Below are 24118 nucleotides of genomic sequence, written 5' to 3'. Positions count from 1 at the left end.
TCCTCCCCACTGGCTTTGAAGAGAGGGCAGCCCTTTGAGCAGACCCGGGCTGGGGAGCCCCGTATTACACATGAAAGCGCCACCAGAATAGACCAACGTTTTCTACCTGGGAAGGCTGGGACTAGAGGAGCTCTGAGTTTTTCTTGTACGGTTCCCCCCAAAGCACCCACTTCTCCCAACTCACACGTGGAGGGTCTGCCTGCGGGAGCCACAGGGCACCGACTCTGGTCAACATCCTGCTTCATGCAGGGCCCTGTGGCGAGGCCCGGCCCGGGGAGGCAGCAGGGGTGTTTGCTCCCAGGGGGCAGCAGGAGATGCTGATCGCTGCGGATGGCTGAAGGCCCCGGCTGAAGGTCAGGAGGTAAGGCGACCCGTGGTTATAAATAACCATGCCTGGCTGGGCCCCAGAGGGCAGCGCTGGATCTGTGCCCTCACCCCTCCACCCTGCTCCGCCCCCGACTGTGGCAACCTGAACCCCCTGAAGCCCCAGCCAGTAGTGACCTTTGGGGGCGAGGTGCAAGGTGCAAGGTCACACGGGGCCCCTGGGCTTCCCCAGCTCATGAGTGGAGGAGAAGCAGGTGCCCCCCACTTGAAGTTCTCTGCAGAGTTCGGGTGGGAGGCGCTGAAGTGGATACAGTCCCCCACCCTGCAGGGACCTGAAGGTGCAGAGAGGTTGTGGGATAACTCAGGGACCCAGGCAGCCTGTGCCCCTGCACTCTGACCTCCCACACCAAGCATGCCCACAGCCCACAGCCCTGCCTCCCAGCTTGTGGCAAGGAGGCCCAGACAGGGAACCCACAGGGTCGGCACTCCCAGCTCTGATTCTAGAGCCTCAACTATCATGGCAGGGTTTACCTTGGGAATTGACCCCAGAGCTCCTGGCGTGCTTTTTTTTTTTTTTTTTAAGATTTTATTTATTAATTCATGAGAGACACACAGAGAGAGGCAGAGACATAGGCAGAGGGAAAGCAGGGTCCATGCAGGGAGCCCGACATGGGACTCGATCCCGGGACCCCAGGATCATGCCCTGGGCTGAAGGCAGACACTCAACCACTGAGCCACCCAGCCACCCAGGTGCCTAGCTCCTGGCATTCTTGAAGCTTACTGGAACCAGAAGCCCCTGCCTGGGGCTTTGGGAGTCTTGGAGACCAGGGAGAAACTCTGATGGCGCCGATGACAGACACACACACCGCAGCTGCCCACCACCTCCCTTTGGACAGAAAAAAAGTGGTAGGTTTAACCTGCTCCAGGATGCATGTCTTTTTTTCTCGTTAACTTTTTTTTTTTTTTTAAGATTTATTTATTTATTGGAGAGAGAGAGAGAGAGCTCACAAGTATACAGCTGGATGCATTGCACAGGCTGAGCGTGCCCATGGAACCAGCACCCAGAAGCCCCCTCGGGCTCCCCGAGAGTAGCCTCTCTCCCGACTCCCAACCCCATGGGCTCCTTCGGCCTGCTTCTAAATGGAACTTGAATGGAGACATACGCAATGTGCTCTTTTGTGTCTGCTTTCCTTTGCTCGATGCTATGTTGGTGAAATTCGCCCACATACAGGACATTCATTCTCACCACTGGTAGCGGGCCACCGTGTGACTTACCATAGCATTTTCACCCATTTTCCTGTTGATGGACATTTGGGTAGGTTCCAGCTCCTGGCTGTCATGAATTATGTCACCGTGAATATTCTAGTTCTTGTCTCTTGTGAATCTATGGACACATTTCTGTTCGGTATATACCCAGGAGGGGCCCGGGGTGTGCATCTAGCTGTTCAGCTTTGGAAGATGTGGGAAGAGTTCCTTTCTAATCAACATTTTAATAAAAGAATGAATTTGCAAGGTAAGTTTTTGGTTTTCATTTTTCAAATGAGGGATGTAGATGGTTTTTTAAAATAGGAAAATACACGGGATGCCTGGATGGCTCAGTGGTTGAGCATCTGTCTGCCTTCAGCTCAGACGTTTTAAAAAATAAATAGGAAAATACAGAAATGCAAAAAAGGGGAAAAAATTACTCGGAGCTGCTACTGAGTCAGTCATTCAATCTGACAATCAATGGACACCTCCCAAGAGCCTCTCCCGTGTCAGACCCTGAAGGACAGACCCAGGTCCTCCCTCATGGAATATAGGGCTTGGGGCCAGGTCAGCAGCGTGGTGCCATCGGACAGACCCGGAGATCTCGGCCCCTCCACAGCTCCCACCGGCCGTTCCTCATCCCCTGAGAAACATCCAACCCACCGGCGGGCTTGCGGTGCCCAGTGGCTGGGCTGCACCCCCCGGACCTCAACATAGGAAGCGAGTGACAATGACACAGTGAGCTGCGATCTTATGAGAATAGGGCTGTGGAGAGGGGGACGTGGCAGGGTGTTTGGATGATGGGAAGGCGGCAGGTGCCAGGGCTGATCCCAGCAAGCACATGGAGGAAGGGAAAGGTGGAGGGAGGCTGGAGAGGCCGAGTCACTGGACTTTGGTCTCTATCCTGAGGACCAGCAGGGCAGGGAGCAGGTCAGATGTACTCAGTAGCGAGATGGCTCTGGATCCCTGTGGAAACTGGCTTGTAGTGACGCAAGAGAGGCCAGGGACCTGCTGTGGCCACGAGCTGATGAGCAGGAGGACAGTGGGGCTGGAGAAGAGGGGGATAAGGAGATGTTTAGCAGGTGTCCCAGAAGGATCCGGGGCCTGGCTGGCTCTGGAGCACTGGGAGTGGGGGGTGGGGAGGGGACAGGCCTCAGGATGGTGTGAGGCTCAGCCCCACAGAAGGGAACGGGGAAGGCAGGTGGCATCGCAGGTCTGCAGATAGTGTGATTGGCTCTGTTGAGGTTTTGCTGAGTTTCTCCATTTTTGGCAGGTTCTATGTCACTCTCAGAACTTCTGAGAGGGACGCCTGGGGGGGCTCGATGGGTTAAGCATCTGCCTTCAGCTCAGGTCATGATCCCAGAGTTCCACGATCAAGCCCCACATCGGGCTCCCTGCTCAGTGGGGAACCTGCTTCTCCCCCTCTCTCTGCCTGCTGTTCCCCTTGCTTGTGCTCTCTCACTTTCTCTCTCTCCCTGACAAATAAATAAAAACCTAAAAAAGGAGAGGAAAAAAAAGAACTTCTGAGAGCCAGATCGGTTGTTCCTGAAGAGGGTGGCCTGAGCTGTCTCTCAGAGGGGCGAGATGGTTATTCATTTATTTGACAAATTATTTATGGAGCACCTGCCTGTCTGGCGGTGGTTTCAGGTGCTGGGGATACATTGCTGGATAAAACAATTGTAGTGGGGAAAGCTTAAATAAATGTATATAAAATGGTGATAAGTCTAAAAAAAAAAAAAAAACTATGCTGAGTATAGGGGGCAGTGAGCAACAGTAGTGGAAGGGGGTCTAGGGAAGGCCTCCGAGGAGGTGACATCTGAGCTGATCTCTGAAGAAAGTGAAGGAATAGGCATGTAGAGCGCTGGAGGAAATGGTCCAGGCAGAGGGCACAGCAAGTGTAAAGGCCCCGAGGCAGGCGATGCCTAGTGTGTCAGAGCAGCAACCAAGAGGCCAGTGTATGAGGACTGGAGCCAGGACGGGAAGGTGGAGGGAAGGCCGAGCAGGGCGAGGAGAGGCCTTTGTGCTCTGGGGTTGTGGGGAGAGCCTGTGAGGGTTTGCCGTGGGATGGCCTGATCTTGTTTTGTTTTAAAAGGATCGCTCTGGCTGCTCTGAGAACAGACTGGGGGGCATGGGGGAGGCTCTCATGGAGGTGCAAGTCAGAGAAGGTGCTGGCCTGTCCAGGGTGGAGGCAGTCAGGGCGGTGGGAGGTGGTCTGAGTGTGCGTGCATTGGGAGGGTGGGGCCCGCAGTGTTTGCTGACGGGCCCTTGTGGGTGTGAACCAAAGGGAGGAGGCACGAAGCCTATCTGATGGTTCCCATTCGTCAGCCTGAGAAGCCTGAAGAGGGCCCAGGGCTGCCAGCCTCCCCATATCTCCTCTCCGGCCTGCGTCTCCCCCCAGACCTTGCCCTCCCCTTATCTCCTATCCCCTCACCTCACCTCTCCTTCCTTCTGCCTTTGTCCCCACCCACTTCCATCTTCTGGTTTCAGGAGTCTAGTGACCTCATGCCGTCACCTCCCTCAGGCCAGAGAGGCTGCCCTCAAGAATATGACCTTCGTTCATTCTGCAGGGCTGATGACTGTCGCCAGGGGTCCAGGGGCTGAACGCTGAGGAAAAAGTAGACATGTCCCCCGAGTCCCACCCTAGGGGGCGCCCTGCTGGAGAGAAACCCCATTCTCCGCTTCGGGGCATTTCCATGCGCTGAGCCCCCATGTGCTGGGCAAATCCGGATCGAAGCAAAGCCAAGAGTTGTTTGGGAGCTGACCAAGCCCTCGCTGGGATCTGGGGCCAGGATTCTCAAAGCCTCCTCTGTCTGCTCATGGTGGAGGGCTGGCGCGTAGGGCCTATGTTCAGCCCCGGTTCAGGGCATCCACATCACATGAGCCTAAACCCATTGCCTTGTGGCCACTTGTGCCACGGGAAGAGGGTGGGGAGGCCGGGGACGCACTCACCCTCCAGCCCACCCTCTGCCCTGAACTCCAGACTGGGTGAAGGAGGGGACTTTCAATTAATGTGTCCAAAATGTGAGCTCCTGGAACCCTTCCAAACCTGCTCCTCCTCCAGTCCGCCCCACAACTGCCTTCTTCCAGAATTGGGCAAACCTTAGGACCGTCCTTCCAGCTCTTACCCAGCATCCAATCTGTCAGAAGATTGGATGTCTGCCTCCACTGCTGTGACCTGATCTAAGCCAACATCATCACTCTCCCAATCTGTACAATGGCATCATCTGCCCTTGTCCCCTTCATTCTATTCCCAGTACAGGAGCCAGTGATTTAAAAAAAAAAAAAAAAAAAAAAAAAAAAGATTTAATTTATTTATTCATGAGAGACAGAGAGAGAGAGAGAGAGAGAGAGAGAGGCAGAGACACTGGCAGAGGGAGAAGCAGACTCTATGCAGGGAGCCCGATGTGGGACTTGATACCGGGTCTCCAGAATCACGCCCTGGGCTGAAGGTGGTGCTAAACCACTGAGCCACCCGGGCTGCCTGGTTGCCAGTGATTTTATTAAAAAGTGAGTTAGATTATGTCACATGTCTGCACCCCACCCTGACTAACCTGGGGAAAAGCCACAGTCCTTTCTGATTGCCCCATCTGCACCTCCCCAAACATCATGTCCTGTGCCTCTCATTTGGCCCTAGACACACTGACTTCCTTGTTCCTTGCGTACACAATGCACATGCCTACCTCAGGACCTTTGCACTTGTTCCTCTGCCTGGAGCGCTCCCTCCCCTCAAGGTCTCCATGGTTTGCTCCTCACCTTCTTTGGGTTTTTACTCACATATCATCTTCTTGGAGAAGCCTTCGTTGACTACCAAATTAAAAGATATAGAACATACCTAGTGCCCAAGTTTTACTTTCCCATCTTCTCTAATAAAAGGAACTAGGGATTCTTGAGAAATGGCTGATTCTAGGACTGAGGGTGGAGATATACAGGATGAGCCTGGAGCATCTTGTCCTGCCAGAAAGTAAGGATATACTTAAAACAAAAAAATAATGAAGGGTCACAGGAAGCATGTAAAGAGCTCCCGACAGCCAAAGCTAGAACAAATGGAGCAGCAAAATGAAACATCATTGGATTATAACCCAAATGTAAAATAAACATCCATGAGTCCATTATAAGTAAGTGAGTGGATAAATTAATAAATGGGGAAAAGGCAAATCTCCTGTGCGAAAGAATCTGAAATAATTTATGTAGCTACGTCACCCTAAATGGGGGAGCACAATTCCTGCTCCTCGAGTGTGGGCTGCACACAGCCACTTCCTTCCCGAGAGGGCAGCATGGAACGGGGGACATCGGGGCGAATCCTGGCCAATACAAGGTCAATGCCAAGAGCTATAAATCATATTGCTAGTATGTTCCCTTGATGCGACAGATGACAACAGCACCTTACCTCTGTGATCCTGCTCCTGGAAACCCAGAGCCCCGGTCCAATCATGAGAAAAACACGAGGCAAATTTCAATACAAAACTCCTGACTGATAGTCCTCGGAACTGCCACAGTCATCAAACACAAGGGAAGAGAAACTGTCACCTGCCAAGAGAGCTAAGTCTCATGTGTCCTCCTGAAGGGCCTCCTGGAACAAAAAAAAAAAAAAAAAGGAAATTAAAGGGGCCCCGGGGTGGCTCAGTCGGTTAGGCGTCTGCCTTCGGCTCAGGTCATGATCCCAGGGCCCTGGGATGGAGCCTCACATCATCGGGCTCTTTGCTCCAGGAGAGCCTGCTTCTCCCTCTGCCCCTGCTCGTGCTCTCTCTCTGTCAAATCAATAAATAAGATAAAAAAAAAAAAAAAAAGGAAGTTAGGTACACCAAGGAAATCTGAACAAACTACAGACATTAGTCCATACCAGTGTATTGATACCGACTCATTAATCGTAACAACCGTACCATTATGATGTAAGGACCACGTAAGTCAGTAACAGGAGAAACCGAGCGTAGAGGGAGTGGTTTGGGAGAACCGTTTGTACGATGTTAATTTTTCTATAAATCTAAACCTATTAAAAAAATCATTTAAAAACTACGCCCCCCCCCTCAATACCCCATATCCCTTCTCCCCACCCCTTTCCCATTGCGTTTGTCACCATTTAAAAATAGTATACATTGAATTTAGGAATTTGTGCTTATCTGTTAACTCTCTAGAATATAAGATTCCTAAGGGTTTCGTCCCTTCACTGTCATAACGCCAGCACCTAGAGCGAGTCTGACAAACAGTAGGTGTGCCGTACATATTTGTTGAATGATAAATTTCTAAAGATAGCCACTGTTAGTTTTTCCAGTATTTTCCCTCTGCCTAAATACATTTATTATTGTTCTGAAAGAGACACAAAGTTATAACGTTTTGCTTATCTGCCTTCTTCACTTGCTAGCTCCTGATTGTTTTTCCTTACTATTAGGCTTTACGACAGCATTTTTTTTTTTTAAGAAGGGGTTGGTAGGGGTTCGCAGGCCTAGTGGGAAGCAAAATGGTTGTGAGTCAAGAGGAGAAGGCTCTGGGTCCCCGCTTGCTCGCTGTCGGCTCCGCCACGCTGCCATGTGGGCAGGAAGGATGGAGCCGTGCCAGGGCCGCCCTCTGACATCAGATCCGTGGGCACTGGATCCTGCTCGATGGTGAACCGGGTGCGTCAGAAGCCAGGGATTAAATAGTTTTCGAAATCCAGCGGCCTGTCTGCCACCGGCCAGCGGGCCACAGGGCACATGCCCAGACCTCCTGCCAGCTCGGGAGGAGTGCAGGGTGCATGCGTGTGGGGGGGCTGGGGAGAGGTGTCACAGCTGGCCTAGGCCCAGGCCCGAGCGTGAGGGAGAGCTGAGCCCCTGGGGACGGGGGAGCCTGGATTGGGGCCTGCAGACCCTGTCCCCCCTCCCCCGGGTGGGGGCCGGGAGAGGGGTCTGCCCTGCTGGCCAGATTCCTGGTGAGAAGCGGGGAGTCTGGGCCGGCTTCTGGGGAGCCCAGGGGGTGGAGGAGGGAACACCGTGGTGGTGGGGGCTGGAGGCAAGGAGCAAGGGGCATGTGTCCTGCGTACCCAGAGGCCATCTGCTTTGCCATCCAGCCACTTGCCCTCCTTCCTGGTAGCAATATGGAGCCACCCAGACTCTGCTAGACATATGAGTGCTAAAGATAAAAATACTCGAAGGACACATGCCTTCTGCGAACCGCTTTGCTAAATGCGCTGTTCCCCATGAGCCACGGCGTCACTCCACCCCCCGCTGGCCCTGCTCGCGCAGAAGCAGGGACACTGTGCCGCCCGAAGAACCGCCGCGCGTGCGAGGGCACGAGCGTGGATGCAGGTGTGTCCTCTGAGCACATCCGGACTCTGCCCCACGGCTGCCCCAGGGTGTGCACACCAGGGGGGTGCTGGTGCTCTGGACGTGCGTGCTTCTGGGGGCGCTCCGGTGTCTTTTGTGTGCCCGCCTTCTCGGGGGCGAGCTCCCATGGGTTTGGGTGGGCGTGAGGGTGTGTGCACGTGTGCGCCTGGGTGTGTGCGTGGACGTGTGCTTTTCTTTGTAATATGCAGGGAACCAGTGAGTTGGTGTGTGTGTGAGTGAGTGCGAGGGGGTGTGTGCTCCAGAAGAGCAGTGTCTATGCCCTTACAGGTGCACCTGTGTGCATTCTGTGCGAGTGTGCTCTTGCGTGTGAGCTTGTGATGTGTGTGTATGTTCCGGCGCGTGTGCTCATACGTGCACGTGCTCGAAGGTCAAGCACTGAGAAAAAATTAACCTTGGCCCCATGGGTCTGCCCTGGCAGACCTGCTACCCTCCCCCCCAACATCCTACCGGCAGGACTGCGTTTTTGAATCTCTCACAGATGAAATGACCTCTTTTTTTCACACAGTGTCGTACTTACCACCCTTGTCCTAAGTGTCCCCAACCCGTACCCATGAGTTCCACCCTCCATGCCCTGGCTCCTGCCTTCACTAGCTCATTGGTTTGTGTGTGGCTCTCTAGGCCCACGAGAGGCTCTGAGGCCAAGGACCCCTGAGTCATATATATTTGGTAAAAGCTGCATTAAGCAAACCCTCATGGAGGGTCTCCGTGTGCCTGAGCATACTGAAGGCCCGGAGAAATCCTGACCTGGTTAAATTAGCTCCCTGTAGGGTAGATACCCTGTAGGGTATCCCAGAATCATCTGGAACCTGATTTGAAATAACGCCTTGCTGGAATCAGTGCACACTTGGGGATGTCTGCTGGGTGCTCTAGAGACACCCCATTGCATACAGGCAGCCTCCAAGTCAGGGGACCCCTCTCCAGTAGTACCTGAGTCCTCACAGGCTTCACAGCTGGTGGCCGAGCAGCCATACCTTCTTGCCACACAGCCCTGCCCTGGCTGTTAGGGTAGAGGATGCCAGAGAAGCAGGTATAAGTGAGACCTGGCCATCCGAGCCAACCTTCCAGGACTAGAAGCCAAGTTTCTGACTCCGGGTCCAGTGCTCTGCCTCCAAGCATTTGTGCCTCCAGGCCCTCCCTTCCTCGGCCCCAAGAATGCCAGCAGCCAAGATCTCAAAGATCAGTGGTCAGAGGCAGGTGGAGAGCAGGGACTTCCAGCCAGTCCCACTCCTGATCTGACTACTGCTTCCAGAGAATAGGGTAGAGTCCAGGAGCCTCCCTGCTCTTCTCTCCCCTCCCCCATAACGCTGAAAGCAAGTAATACAAGAAACTACATGAACACGGTCTCTTTGGAGGATTCCAATAATACAAAAGTAAAACCCCCAAAGTCTCTTTAACTACCCCCCCCCCCAGTCCTGGTCCCCACCCCAGAGGTAACCATGTTAACAGTTCTTTGTACCTTCCATTTCCGTATTTATGGATTATAAACAACACAAGTGGAACATACTCTATTTTCCTGAGTCGCTTTTTAAAAAAATTTAACCATCTGGTCCATGTCAATGCATCCTAATCTACATTATTATTATTATTATTATTATTACTTTATCATTGACATAGTATCCCAGAGTGCCGATGTTCCCCTCATTTATTGGATGGCTCCCCATTGATAAGTCCTGCTCTTTCCAATTTTTCGCTATTCCCGAATAAACAATGGTGTAACAAACATCTCTCAGTAGATCTCTGGGTGGGAGCACACGCGGGAAGATGGATTCCTGCACCTGCCCCACAAGCATCAGAGCCTGAGAAGAGAAGACCAGGGAGGAGGCAGACGTTCCGAGTGGACCCCAAGCAGCTGCGGTCTCGGCGTCCCGGCCGCCCTGCTGCATGCACTGCCCTCCTTCCCCTCCGGGCAGTCCCGGGCTCTCCGCCCGCCACCCCTCCACCCCTCCACCCCCCCCACCCCCACCCCCTCCCTCCCCCTCCCCGCCGCGCCCCCGCGCCTGCAGGGCGGCCCGCGCCTCAGAGGAACCAAAAAAAGCCTGCGCGTGGTGTGCGCGCGAGCGGCGCGGGGCCCTGGCGCTGCTGTTTTTAGTGAGCCTGGAGCCCAGAATATAGACTTAATCACCCCCAGGAAACGCGGCCATAATATTTTTGGTTGCATAAGCAAACTAAATTAGAAATCTGGAGCGCGTTCAAGACCTTTAGATGCAAGCGCGGGGGACCAGGGGAGAGACAGATGGGGATTAGGCGAGCTGAGCATCAGGAGAATAATTTCCTCTTTTAATTTGGGTTCCATGGACCAGGAAAGCAGTATTAGCGGCCCCTTACGTAACCCGCGCCAGGGCCCGCCGCCTGAGCCCCTGCGCCGCCCCCTGCACCTGCCCGCCTGGGTGCGGGCGCCCCCACTCAGCCGCCCCCGGGCCAGGCCGGGGGGAGGCCCCGCAGCCCTAGCCGCTCCACCCCAGCTCTCAGGGGACCCCGGCAGTCGGCCCCCGCCACACAGCTCGGACCTGGCCCTCGGGACCTGAACTCTGGTGGCCTTGACAGGGGCTCGCAGGTCCTTGCGCGGAAACTGGGCGTCCCCCAGCCCTGCAAGCCCGGGAAGCCCCGAAGGCAGCCTGAGGATGCCCGCTGCAGGACTGTATGCAACGATAGAAAGTTGGAACCTAGAACACGTGGGATGGGGAGGAGAATGGGCAGGTGAACCAGAGAGCATGCATACGACGGCATGTTCTAGAACAGCACGAAAAAACTGGGGTGATCTCTCCATTTAGACATGGACGACTGTCCCCAACAGAATTGAGAAGGGAGCAAAGTCGCAGAACAACACGAGCAGTACAGTCTGGTTTATGTTAAAAAAAAAAAAAAAAAAAAAAACTGCATATCCCCGCAGAACTGTCTCTTTCTGCATCTGCAATGTACGGGAAAATGGATGCCTTTAAAAAAGGGGGGGGGTGCTGGGCATCAGGGTGGTTAACTGTACAGGATGGGGGCAGTCCCCCTTAGGGGGAGGCCAGCAAGAAAGGAAGGTCAGGGGGAGCTCACATTTGACTCAACACAGCGTGCTGTGTTGTGCTTGTGTTATTTAGAAACAGGCCCCTTGGGACGCCTGGGTGGCTCAGCAGTTGAGCCTCTGCCTTTGGCTCAGGGTGTGATCCAGTGGTTGCCGGATCAAGTCCCACATGGGGCTCCAAGCAGGGAGCCTGCTTCTGTCTCTGCCTATCTCTCTCTCTCTCTGTGTGTGTGTCTCTCGTGGATAAATAAATAAAATCTTTAAAAAAGAAAGAAAGAAAAAAAAAAAAAGAAAGAAACAGGCCCCTGAAGACCTGAAGCCGGAAAGCAGTGGAAAGCTGGATGAGAAAAGACCACGCAGCTTTCTCCTGGCTGTCTTGGGACAGGTGCTTTGGGGGAAGCCAGGCTGTGTCAGAAGGCCGGCTACCCTGAGGCTGCCACGCTGGAAAGGCCGCACGGAGCCCGCACGGAGCCCGCCGAAAGCCCAGGGGAGCCCCTGCCAACCACCAGCGGCAGCGGCAGCCGTGTGCATGCACCATCCCGTTCCTCCAGCCTCGTAGAACCTTCACGTGATTGCAGCCCCTGGCAGACCCCAAGTGCGAACTGCCTGGCTGAGAACTTTCCAAATTCCGGATTCACAAAACCATGAACAAAATAGAAATGGCAATTTTAAGCTGAGTTGTGGGGTGATTTATTACAAAGCAGGAAGACCTGAAAAGAGGGTTACTCCATGCCAGGCACTCTGCACAGAGGAGTTAGAATGATGAATAAGCACGGTCTCTGCCCCCATAAACTAACAATTTAATGGCGAAGCCGGACACATAAGCAGATAATTATAAAATAATGCGGTAAGCGCAAGGATGGAGTCATGTACCGGTAATACGGGAGCAGAGCTGGAGTCTGTAATCTGGACCGGGTGGGGTCTGAAAAGTTTTCCTGGAGGAGGTGACATTGAACTGGCTTTGAAAGGTGAATGAGGCTTGTTGAGGTAAGAGAGGAGGTGAGGGAGGAGAGGCGTTTCCTAGCCAGACGGGTAGCAAGAGTAAGCCCCAGAGGGGAAAAAATAGAATAATGTCAGCCAAGGGGTGAGGGGAGCTCCTTCTGAGGTAGGAGACAGCCAGGAGAGGAGGGGAGGCCGGGCAGGTGGCGCGGGTCAGGTGGCGAGGGTCCCTGGTCGTGAGGGAATGGGCACCTGGTGGCTGTTGAACATTCAACGTGGTGTTAAGGGGATGTGGGATGGGCCCTGGGGCTGCCTCTTCTGCTGAAATTGGCTGCGCAGGTGTAGGTGGGAGGCAAGTGTGGTAAAGGGCCCGGTGATCCATGGTTTAAGTTCCCAGAATGTGTCCCGACAGGTGAGCCACCAGAAAGTGCAAGGAGGAAACTACAGAAGTCCAGGGACTCCAGTGGGTTCAGATCCAGGAAACATTCATTTAACACCTCCTTGCACCTAGGAGTATGTTCTACATATATTATTATTATTATTATTATTATTATTATTATTATTATATTATTATTATTTGATCCTTAGGCCAACCATTCATTGATTCAACAAATATTTGTTGAGCCCCTACTGTATGCTGGACACTGGACTGCATGCCGGGGACACACATAGTGCTGATTGACAAACACTGTCCCTGCCGTCAAGGAGTTTAGTGCATTGTGGACGATATTACCTCCATTTGACAACAGCTCAGAGAGACCAAGTAACTTGTCCAAAGTCACAGAGCTGGTGAAGGGTCAAGTCGTCCAGGATGCTTCAGGGCCCCAAGGCATGGCAACTGGCAGAGGAAAGAGTAGGGCTGGGGCTGGGGGGGCAGAGGGCAGCCTGACTCGAGGGGCCCAGGTGTGCAGGGAGGCTGAGGAACCAGCCAGGTGACCTTGGGTCACGCCACAGACTTCCTTTCCCAGGTCTCCTGTCTCTGGTTGAAGACGTCAATCTGAGTTCCCACTGGCACATCACCTGTCCATTCACACCTGCCCACTAACAGGGGATGGCTAAATCACCTGCTAAATCTCCGCAGCTAAATCACCGAGCATCTTAGGCCAAGCAGAGCTAATGCACCAGGAAGTGATGGGAACTGGGGCCAGCTGGCAAGTGTAGGCCTAAGCCCGCTCCGGCTAGACATTGTCACATGCCCAGATGCTTGCCCAGAGGAACCAGAAAGCTTGGTTTTATGACATCTCCTAATTTAAACATCGGTAATAGGCTTACACATTTTTTCCAGCATTAGCAAACAGTTTACGTGTTTTCAAAGGTACAAGTATGGAAACATGGTTTGCACGGCCCAGCTCCCCTCTGGCCCTCAGACACCTGCTGCCTGGCATGCCCCAATTCGAGAAAAGTGAGGAGGGTGTCCATGAAATCTTAGGAAACCTCCAGAGCTGAGGAACCTTAATTATGCCTGGTGGTTTTTCTCATTAAGCTGGTGCTTCTCAATCTTGTCGGGACTTTAGAATCACCTGGAGGCCTTGACAACCCTGATGCCCAGGCTGCTCCCAGGTTGCACCCAGACCAGTTAAATCAGAGTTCTGGGGGAGAGTCCAGGTACCAGCATTTTTTAAGAGCTCCTCAAGTAATCCTCACGCAGACCAGTAGCCTGAGCATCCCGGGAAGCTCGTTAGAAATGCAAATTCCCAAACCCCACCCTAAAACTACTGACTCAGCACCTCTGGGGTGGGGCCCAGCAATCTGTGGTTTAACCAACCCTCCAGGTGATACTGAGGCTCTTCATTTCAGACCGAGGACATGTGAGGCACAGGTGGTGCCTGCCAGTAACTCGACACGTCTGAAAACAAGCAGCTTAATAAGACACGTTCAATTTAAAGATGCTTTGTGGAAAGAAAAAAAAAACCTTACCCTGGTTACTAATTCCCAAGGGTCAGAAAAACTATAGGTTGGGCTATTCCTTATTCAACTGGAAACGTTCCCCGCCCTGACCATCCCCTCCTTGCCAATCTGGGCCCAGAAGCCCTCATTCCTCCAGTTCCCCAGTACAGGGCTGTCACATGGTAGGTACTCGCTAAACACCAGCTTCCTTCCTTCCCTTTGCCCCCCTGGAATGTACAGAGCAGTGCCTTACATACGTCCTACTGCTGTTCTGATTTATATTGAACTTAGTCGCATTGCCCAAGTGTCCTGCGTGGGGGTGGCCAGCTGGCAGGGATTAGGAAACTCTGGGTCTCACTCAGTCGGGGCTGGTTGTCCTTAACCTTTGCTGATGCTGAGGGATCTCAAGGGAAGTGAGGAGAGTGGGAGGCAGACCACACTGATGATTTTACTCTGTCTCTGCAAAATGACCTCCCTGGATTCTATGACACAGGAGATTTACCAGGAGCTTTTTGGGTTTTTTTCTTTTGGTGGGAAAAGAAGACACAAGCACATTATGTGTATACATCAGTTGCAAAACGCATTTGTCTTTTAGAAATGTGCAAAATGTATATTTCACAGGCGATGAACTAGGACTGTCCTATGAATAATAATTGGAAAGAAGCGTGTGGAGATACTAGAGAATGATGCCGTGGGCTACAGACTAACTTTTGGTCTTTGGGGGTCCTTGTCATGGTCATTGCCATGGGCTTTGTGTAATGGTTACAGAATAAGATTTACAAAGGGAAAGAAATCCCACAAAGTCTCCTGAGGGAGGTATGACAAGACATAGTGTTTGGGAAATCTGCTATCACGTGGTCCTAGGGCTTAGGGCTCGACTTTAGTTCCCGGGTGACCTCTGCTAAGTTATTCTTTGGGCTTTGGTTTGTTCACTTGCACTAGGGATGGTGATCACCTCTGCCTGGCCTGGTTCATGGGCAGTTAGGTAATCAAATGCAGGGATTATTGAAAGGAAGAGCAGTGGAAACCCTAATCTGATGTAGTTTGGGAAAGGGGGTGTTTCTGGAACACCCCCCTCTCCCAAGTCCCAAGCCAGTAGCTGTATAGAGGACCCTCTACAAGTGCAGGATGCCGCTGACAACCTCTGTTTCCAGAGAGGCCCCCACCTGATCGGCTGGCAACAACGTCATTCCTGAGACAGTTGCCAGGAATCTCAAACCCACTGGTGACTGAAAGTTCATGGCAGTGAGACAGGGTTGGTCAGCACAGGACATACAAATGCCCAGTGTGATCCAGGGGCTGCCACAGGGCCTGAGATTCCCCTTTATGATGGTCTCCCCTTTGGAGGAAATCATTCCCCAGAGAGGCCCTCATAACATGTAAAGGTGTTATTTTAGCAAGATCAATGCTAAAATTTAGAACATAGATTGTAGACTGCAGATGGATCTTTTGGCCCTCCCAGGTTTTGTGTGTGTGTGTGTGTGTGTGTGTGTGTGTGTGTGTGTGTTTCAATTTCCCACAGAACAGCCATAATCCTTTTCATTCCTGTGGCTGCCGTTTGGGGTGTGGTGGGACTGGACGTGGCAGTTCCAACAGGGGCTGCCTGGGCCCCAGGGCGCTGGGAGATGTTGCAGAGAGCCAGACATCATGGCTGCTACAGCCCCTGCTGGAGAATTTGAGGAGCAGAGAAAGCTTCTCACCCAAATGATAAAGATGGGACGCTTCACAACTCTGAAGTCACGATGGGGGGGTGGTTTCCAGCCCAATAAGGGAGAGTAGCCAGCGTGTGTGTTCATGCACTGGGTCAGCAGTGCTTTATTGAGTACCTACTATGTGCTGGCCTCCCTCTAGGGGCCCCACAGGCCGGTTTTTTAAATTTCCCCAGCAGCTTATGCAAGAGGCATTGCTATTCCCATTTACAGATGAGTAAGCTGAAGTTCCAAGAGGCCAGGTTACATTAGAGTCCGTCCCCTTCAGGAAAGCTGTACCCCAATTCTCCCCTCTACTGGCCCAGGCTGGCAGGCTAGGGCAGGGGCTAAAAGGCTGGTACCCACTCATCGCCCCCTGATGCCCGGGTCACTCTGCACTCCCTGGCTGGGGTCAGAATCTCCAGGGCCCCTTGGCCTGGACTCAGCTTGGCAGCCTCACCCACCCTGCAGATGGAGGGCTAGGGAACCTTACTGACTTGTCTGGGTGTGCCCTTTTGGGGAGAAAGGATGAACCAGCTGACCTCTGACCCATCTTCCAGCCCAGACATTGTCAATGACATGTTCCTAAGAGGATCCCGAGAAACACTCATGTTTACCCAGGGCAACTCTGCTTGCAGAACTTAGACCTTACAAGGTTTAAGCAGAGGTATTTAGTGGGATGCCTGAGTGGCTCAGTGGGTGAGCATGTGCCTTCGACTCAGGGCATGATCCCGGGGTCCTGGGATCGAGTCCTGCATTGGGCTTTCCACAGGGAGTCTGCTTCTGCCTATGTCTCTGCCTCTCTCTGTGTCTCTCACAGATTAAATAAATAAAATCTTTAAATAAGTGAATAAATAAAAGTCGCCCACGATGCCACCAACTAGAGAGGACCAAGGTTAGTATTTGGAGGTATCTTGCCTTCCCATCCCCAAGTGATGTTAAATGTGAAATCCAACTATATTGTGTTCCTCTGTGGGGGTAAGGATTGCAGGTCTCTGGGGTTGTTTTTATCTCTCTATCCTTCTATCCTCTGGTTTGGAGACTTTTTTTTTTTTTTTTTTTTTTTATCCTTCCTTGTACATAGCAGAGACTTCAGGAAATACTTGTTCAATGAAAGAGTGGCAGGCAGAGCCTGGTCACGCTTGGGGCCGGAACACTGGCTGGCTTCAGTGGGGCCCAGCACCCGGCTGAGACGGCCCATGGCCACTCACCGCCCAACCACTCCTGGCATCCCTGGCCCGCATCACCCCTCACTTGACATCACTGGGCTTTTGTCGAGCTTTAATAAGGAAGATGCAGGTTGAGAGGAGGAGCCCTGACCTGGGGAAGAGGACAGAGGGCTGTGCTGTCAGCCAGGATCTCGGCCTCCTCCCAGGGTCACGAGCAGAATAGACCCCCAGGACCAAAGTGTGGAGACCTCCCCTCTGAGTGCCCTGAGAGGGTGTTAAGCAAAAGGGGACCGATCTTCAAAGAGAGCAGGAGGTGTGGGGGTGGGACGTAGGAGGACAGTCAGCTGTACGCTGTGAGGCTCAGCCGGGCCAGCAAAGGTCGCCGAGTTTCTCTTCTGGAGACTTCCAAGAATGGGGCATCTCTGTGTGCACTGGGTCAGCAGCCACCTACCCCGGGGCGAGGGGAGGGACCGGGGAGTTCAGGAGCCTTTCCAGAGAGCCAGGAGGCCCTGGCAGGCTGCTGGGAGGAGGGCCTGGCGGGAGGGCCAGGCAGGGGAAGGGCAGGGTTTCCTCCCCGGGCTGGGCAGGAGGCCGCAGTGCAGACGCGGAGGCCCGGCCCCGCTGGGCTCCCCTGGCTCAAGCCCCTCTGGATCTGGGAGCCGCGGGAGCCTTGGGACAGAGTTAGCCCGCTCTCTGGACATACCTTAGGATGCTTCCCGAAAGGCAGCAGGAGGAAGGAAGGGCTGCCAGCCCTGGCCCCTGCGGGTGGGGAGGCCTGCCCGGGGGAGGGCCTGGGGCCCCTGCGTGTGAATCTAGACCCTGCTGCCTCCAAGCTCCGTGACCCTGGGCAAGCAGGGGCCCTAACCTCTCTGAGTGATAGTGTCTTCCCCTGTGCAATGTGGATTAAAAACAAAACCCCAAAACCGGAACAAACTTCTTTCCTCTGCTCACCTCTCCCTCTCAGGGTGGCTGAGAGGATTATGCAAGATAAATGAGGGAAAAGGTGCTCAATAAAGCGCCTTCTCTCCTAAGGGTGGTTCTCAGAGCTGACTGCACATCCAGATTGCCTTGGGGACTTGGGGCTCCTCCCCAACCCCTGCCAAGCGGGTCTGCGGGGGGCCTGGTTCCGCCTGGTGCCGAAGCCCCCGCCCGGGTGACGCTGGGGTGGCAGGACCCCCACCAGGGCACCGAAGATGCTCCGAGGCTGTTTCCGCGCCCGGATCCGGCGCAGGGGGGCGCGGTCTCCCCGCCCCCTCACAGCGCGGCCTGCAGCCCCTCCCTCCCGAGGGCTCGGCGCTCCCTGTTGTGAGCTGCTGGTTGCTGGGATGCGGTGTGGGTTTTTGTCTGCTTTCCCCACCCCTTGCCAACCCGCCCAGCAGGCCCCACTGCCTTGGCAACGCATTGCAAAGTCCACACAAAGGGAAACTGTGCCGGGGAGGCTGGTCCTGCCCGACGCCCGGGGAAGGGTTTCCATGGCAACGCTGACATCACCGGGCTCAGCTGTCTGCAGAGCCAGGCCCTGAATGGAGGCGCCTGGGTGTTCGTGCTGCGGCCCCACGGAGGAGGGCGACCCTGACGGGGGGGGGGGGGGGGGGGGGGTGCTCTATGGGATGCTGGGGCGGGCCTGCCCCAGTCCCGGGCCCCATGCCCTGCCCCTGACTTGCCAGGTGACTGTGAGCAAGCCACAGGCTTGTCTGAGACTCACTCTCCCCATCTATAAAACAGAGCTAACAATATTTACCTTGCAGTGAAGATTACACAAAATCACAGATGATATATGGCTGCGTGGTGCACTGTAAAAAGCTACTCCAATGGTGAATGGCAGCTTTAGGTTGTTTCCAGGGGAGCCCCCTGACTGGCAGACCCCTTGATGTGGGATCGTGGAGAGGAGCCTGTGATTTGGGGAGGAAAAGACACAATTATTCATCAGCTCCCCCTGCGTGAGGGGAGGATGGGGGGGTGCCATCTGGTTAGGGAAGCCATGTAGTGGGGGCAACAGTTGGCCTGGATGGTGGCTCAGGGCTGTTCTGGTCTCACGCCCTGGGCTCACAGATGTGGCTGCAGGGTCCAGGGAGTAGGTGTGACTGGCCCCATCATCGCTGAGTTATGAGGGCGTCAGGACACAGATGAGGGTCCCTCTGCTGGGGTAGAGCCACCTCTGTTCTTCACCCAGTGGGAGGAACACGGACGGCGGTGCAGAACACCAGGAATCAGGGGCACAGGGCAGGAGAGGGTGGGAGCTGCAGGGAGCCGGGGAAGGGGGGGTTGAGCTCACCCCCCGTGGGTGTGCAGGCAGTGGGGGTGCTGGAAGAGGCCATAGGGGCTTCCCCTTTGCTGCTTCCTCCTCTGAAGCTCTTTGCAGGGGCCGGACGGCATGTCCCTCGGCCAGTTCCTTTCCCAGGCTCTGGCCAGGGGTGCCGACTGTTCTCCGGCAGTGCCCCCAACCTAGTCACCCCGCCCCAGCACACAAGGTGAGGGCCATTCTAGGAAGAGGACCACAGAGCTCGCCGCCCATCCGGCTCACCTCCACCACCAGCTCTTCCCTTCCCTGGCCATCCCCCCAGGGCTGGACCTGCCTCAGGCTTCCCATCTTCAAGGGAAGGGCCGGGGCCTGTCCCACGCAGAGGCTCAGCAAGGCTTTCCTCAGCTTCCCCCCAGACACCTGTACCTGGGGGCACTTACCTCCCTTTGGAGGAGGGCGGGCCTCCCACCGAGCTTCTCAGAAGGCTTGTGAGTTCTAGACAGCCACTCAGATTGAATCGTAGGAAGGCTGTAGCTGCTCATTCTGTTCCCCCCACTTCACTCCCCAGGGTGAGGGACCCAGCAGGTGGGCCACAGGGCGAGAAGGGAGCCCTTGGGGTCACTTTGCCAGGCCGCGTACCCAGGGGACGACAGGAAGGAGCTTGCTGGACACGTGCCATGGTCTGCCCCTGGGTCCCTATGGATACTCACGGCCTTGAACTAACTTGTGTTCACCTGCTGTGGCCTCCTGCTCAGATGGACTATGACATGACACTATTTGGCTTCAAACTGGTTCTCTAAGGGCGGCCCCTGCCCAGTATCCCGAGGGTGCAGAGTCATCCACGGGGGCACCCTGGAGGAGACAGGCGCCCGGAAGCCGGAGGTCTGAAGGCCTGGGGAGATCCAAAGCCCCTTTGGGGATAGAGGAACAAGATACCGCCATCCGCCTGGAAGGAGAACTTGGTGCCCATTTGAGACATACTCTTTCTCAGCACAAGGGAGCTGCCTGACTCCATCAGGGGACATCAGCTGGACGGAGGCCTCTGGGACACCAGCCACACCCTTTCCCAGTCTGGCTTTCCCTCAGGGAGACAGGAATTGGGTCAAAAGTTGGAGGCACGTGACAGGAGGCTAACTCTTCCCAAACCAAGTAATGGGCTTTCCTTCAGCCTCCTCCCTGTGGGAAGGTGGGCCCCACCATTGGGGCATGAGATCTAGCACCTGCTCCCAGAACACATTTGGGGAAGGGCCCAGTTCATTTGGGCCAACTGCTCCAGCCTCAGTGAGGCTCCCAGAACTGGCCAAGTGATGCTCCACGCTGGCCCAGGCCTTCAGACACCTGAAGGGGCTCAATGCTGGACTCTTTGACTTGAGTCTGCTCAACCCAAGCACTGATTTACACAGCATGGCTCTGCAGGAGAAAACTAAGCCTTCAGTGTGGGGAGAGCCTCAGCTGTGGCCTGCAGTGGGCGGCTGGCCTTGGCCAGCCCTCCCTGTGACCCTGGCTCCCGCCTCTCACCGACCTCCACAGATTCCTCACTCGAGAACCTCTGGCCCCAGCATGGCATCCAGTAGCCTGGATGGAGCAGGAGCCAGCTGCCCAGGACGAGGACGCTATGCTCCCTCCCAGGGAGGTCCTGGAGCTTCTGGAAGGCTCTTTCACATACATCCGGCCAACGCATTTGTGTAGGACCCATCAAGGAAGGTAGTGTCTTATCCAGGGTACCAGGAAGGAAAGGGAGTCACGGCTACTACTCCACGGAGACCGGATGACCCCGGCCTGTCTTGTGTGGCATGCAATCCCTGACTAGGGAGCACTGCCCACCCTGGGGCACCCCGGGGTTCCCACAGACAGTCTGAGGGGTGGGTGGGCTACTCTCTCCCCAAGGTCTCCAAAAGCTGAAGAAAAGTCTTTCTGCCTGCCTGGAGTTGTGGGCTGGGGGTGGGGGTCCTCCTTTCCTCTCACCAGAGTGTTGACACCAAGTGAGCACACAGTGACGGGTGAGACCCTGCCACCTGAGAAACGGCCAAGCTGATGACAATGGGCTCAGCCACTCTGAGGCCCTGCTAGTGAGCAGACGGGCCATCTCAGGGCCGGGGCAGGCTGACCTCACCTGAAAAGGCAAAATGAAGGGCTCCTCAGGATCCTTACTCTCCCAGCGACTGTCCATTCCAAGACAAATCTTTGCAGGTCCTTAGTTTAGCCCACGTCAGCTGAACCCTCAGACCAGAGCTGTTATGTCCTGGGGTCCTTCTGCTGGAAGTAGGGGCAGGCCTGGCACAAGCCTGGGAACCACAGGCAAGCCTGGATCCCAGGCTGGCGTCTGGAGGCCTGGTGTCCCTCGGGCTGACCAGTTGTGACACTTTGAACAAGGGCCTTAATCTCGCTGACTCTCAGTTTCCTGGTCTGTAAAACCGGCCTTGCCTGCAAAGAAGGCTGTTGTGGGGACAGATGAGATCCCATGTGCCCAGCTCTGTAATGAGGCAGGTGCTGAACAAAGGGAGGAGAGTGGCCCCCACCCTCTGACCACACAATTGAGGATCAAAGGCCAACAAGGATATTCGACTCTGTTGGAAGAACCAGAGATTGTAAGGTGAAGCATGTGCCCCCACCCTGGCCTGCTCTGGCTCTTCAGCTCGGCCCCCTGCAGCCAGGCCTGAGTTAGGCCAGGAAAGCCAGTGACTCAGAGTGACCTCACTCCTCTCAGCCTCTGTGGTTCTTTCTGTAAAATGGGCACAGCAGTTCTTGGTTAAACAGTCTCCCAATGAAAGGCCCTTGATGGCTGTGGAACTCTGTTATTACCATCGCCACTGCTCCTTGCCCTTACTCATCTGCCCAGAAAGATGTGTGAAAGGGGGAGAGTCCAGAAGAGAAGAAAAAATAAAGAAACTAAGCTTCACTTGCAGTCCAGAACCCAGGGCTGGCTGAGTCTCACACCGCTCCTCATCACAGCTGTCTGCTCCTTCCCTGTTCCTCTCACACAACCAAAGACAAGTTACCATTTAACCAGGTCATGGGAATTGGGGCCAAACTCTCCAAATGGCAAACCAGCAAGACCTGTTTGCTAGGATGAAATAACCCCACTGGACTTGGTGCGGGCTGCCCTCCTACAGCTTTCTACCTCCTGCCGTGGCCAGCCCAGCAAGGTGACCTTGGCAAGTCTCCTAACCTTCCCTAGCGTCTAGCCTGTGTCACGGTGGACATGGGCGGAGGGGCCACGGGGAGGAATCAGAGCCAGCACTTGTGAGGGGACACACAGCTATCAAAGGAGGAAGGAAGGGACCCCTGGGTGGCTCAGTGTTGAGCACCTGCCTTTGGCTCAGGGCGTGATCCTTGGGTTCCCGGGATCGAGTCCCACGTCAGGCTCCTTGCATGGAGCCTGCTTCTCCCTCTCCCTGTGTCTCTGCCTCTCTCTCTCTCTCTCTGTGTGTCTCTCATGAATGAATAAATAAAATCTTAAAAAAACAACAACAACAACAACAAAAAGAGGCCCCTCTCTGCTGTCTCTGCACTGGGAGCAGCTCTCCTGCTACAGCCCCTCACCCCCTGAAAATGTACGCCTGTGCAAAGTTCGTCTCCACCTCCTTGGTCCGGAGCACCTCTCAGCTGTTGAGCCGATCACTGTCTGCAGTGGTGCTAAAACCACCGGAGACACTGACAGATGAGAGCCTCAGCAGCTTGGCAGCCCCATGTCCCCTGACCTCACTTATTCCTAGCCGCAGCTTCCGAACCAGCGCCATTTCAAGGGACGTTGACACAGCAGCCAAGTTCATTGGGGCTGGGACTGCCCCTGTACGGGTGGCTGGCTCTGGGGCTGGAATTGGGACTGTGTTTGGGAGCCTCATCATTGGTTATGCCAGGAATCCCTCTCTGAAGCAACAGCTCTTCTCCCACGCCATTCTGGGCTTTGCCCTCTCAGAGGCCATGGGACTCTTTTGCCTGATGCTGGCCTCTCTCATCCTCTTCGCCATGTGAAGGAGTTGTCTCCACTTCCCATAGGTCTTCCTCCCATGTCTTGTCTGCCCTGTGTGTTCCTTTTCCTATATCTCCCCAGGCAGCCTGGGGAAAGTGGTTGGCTCAGGGTTTGACAGAGGGAAGACAAATAAATACTGTATTAATAAGAAAAATAAATAAATAAAAAATAAATTAAAAAAAAGAAATGCTTAACCAACTGAGCCACTCAGATGCCCCTACTTCACTATTTTTTAAAATAATTCTTTGCTTAAAGTGACATCAGATGATATATATTTACCCTTTTTAAAGTTTTAAGTAAATTTAAATTATAAAATCTTTCAAACATACAGAGAAGAGCAGAAAGCCACACACCCAACCCTAAGCTTGAACAAATGTTAACATCGTGCCATATTTTCTTTAGGTCTCCTCTGCTCAAAAAGTTAAATGTTGACAATGGAACCCAAGTGCCATCCCTAGCTTACATCCTTCCTCCCCCTTCAGTGGAGGCCTTGAACTTGAAATGGAGGCATTTTCCACGTGCATTTTCATACTTTTACTACAGATCTGGGTCCATGAACCACCTACAGTGTCATTCTAATGTTCAGAAAATGCTGTTGAAATGTGAGCTCTGGATGGAGAGTTGATGCAGGGTTTTCCTGCTTGGTCCTCTGGGGCTTGGCCTGTGAGTTACCTCTAGGGCTGGGGCTGCCGGAGGCCAGGCCCAAGCTCTCACTCTCTTTAAACAGGGTCAACTCTCTCTGATTTATACGTTGGGCTTCTGTGTGAAATTTCCTTGGAAAAACAGGTTCTGATACTTGAAATCACAATCCTAGTGGAAACCTCTCTCCTGACAGAGGACGTAACTAGGGCCCAGATAGGGCAGGTGATAGAGGAGCACCCAGCCTCAAAAGTTGACTTGCTCCTGCCCTGGGGAAAGGTAAAGCAGTCTGGACTGGAGCCTGTGAGGAGGACTCCCTGTTTGGGGAATCACAGGGCACAAGGAAAGCCTGGGGCCTGTGCTGCCCAATATGGCAGCCACAAGCCACCTGTGGCTGCTGGGCCCTGAGAAGGGATCTAATCCAAACCAGGAGGTGCTGCAAGAGTGAGCTGCAGACCGGCTTTCAAAGACTCAGTACAGAAAAAGGGTGTAAAAGATCTCATTCATTTTTATGTTGATTACGTGTTGAAATGATAATATTCTAGAGGTGTTGGATTAGGCAAAATATATTCCTAAAATGAATTTTACCTGTTTCTTCGCATTTTTAAAAATGTGGCTGTAGACAACTTTAGAATTACCTACGTGCCAGCATTCTATTTCTGCTGGACGGTGCTGTCCTGAGCAT

The 24118-nt window shown here is 54.0% G+C and overlaps 1 protein-coding gene and 1 long non-coding RNA gene across 11 annotated transcripts; one reads left to right on the top strand and one right to left on the bottom strand.

Moving 5' to 3' along the window:
- Positions 1-1273: 1273 nt before the first annotated feature.
- LOC112655338 (uncharacterized) lies at positions 1274-21823 on the bottom strand. Of its 10 annotated transcripts, none has more exons than XR_004818653.2 (6): positions 20935-21823; positions 18855-19713; positions 18321-18471; positions 5957-6139; positions 4006-5520; positions 1274-2617 (listed from the first exon to the last, which is right to left on the bottom strand). It is a non-coding gene; the product is annotated as an uncharacterized LOC112655338 (long non-coding RNA). The 10 variants fall into 10 exon arrangements; XR_004818650.2 differs by having other exon boundaries at positions 18855-19732; positions 20935-21822; XR_007412908.1 differs by lacking the exon at positions 20935-21823 and having other exon boundaries at positions 4006-4173; positions 4695-5520; positions 18855-20915.
- Positions 21824-22281: 458 nt separating this feature from the next.
- LOC112655416 (ATP synthase F(0) complex subunit C2, mitochondrial-like) lies at positions 22282-22803 on the top strand. The gene has a single exon (XM_035720634.2). It carries the CDS (start codon positions 22374-22376, stop codon positions 22794-22796), a length of 423 nt encoding a protein of 140 aa, XP_035576527.2. The 5' UTR covers positions 22282-22373; the 3' UTR covers positions 22797-22803.
- The last annotated feature ends 1315 nt before the right edge of the window (positions 22804-24118 follow it).

This window comes from Canis lupus, chromosome 9, assembly GCF_003254725.2.
Source record: "Canis lupus dingo isolate Sandy chromosome 9, ASM325472v2, whole genome shotgun sequence".
Taxonomy (NCBI): Eukaryota; Metazoa; Chordata; class Mammalia; order Carnivora; family Canidae; genus Canis; species Canis lupus.
This window is presented reverse-complemented; position numbering and strand designations above follow the sequence as displayed.

Coding starts and splice junctions, on each gene's coding strand:
- LOC112655416 (XM_035720634.2), top strand. CDS start 22,374: ATGTACGCCTGTGCAAAGTTCGTCTCCACCTCCTTGGTCCGGAGCACC.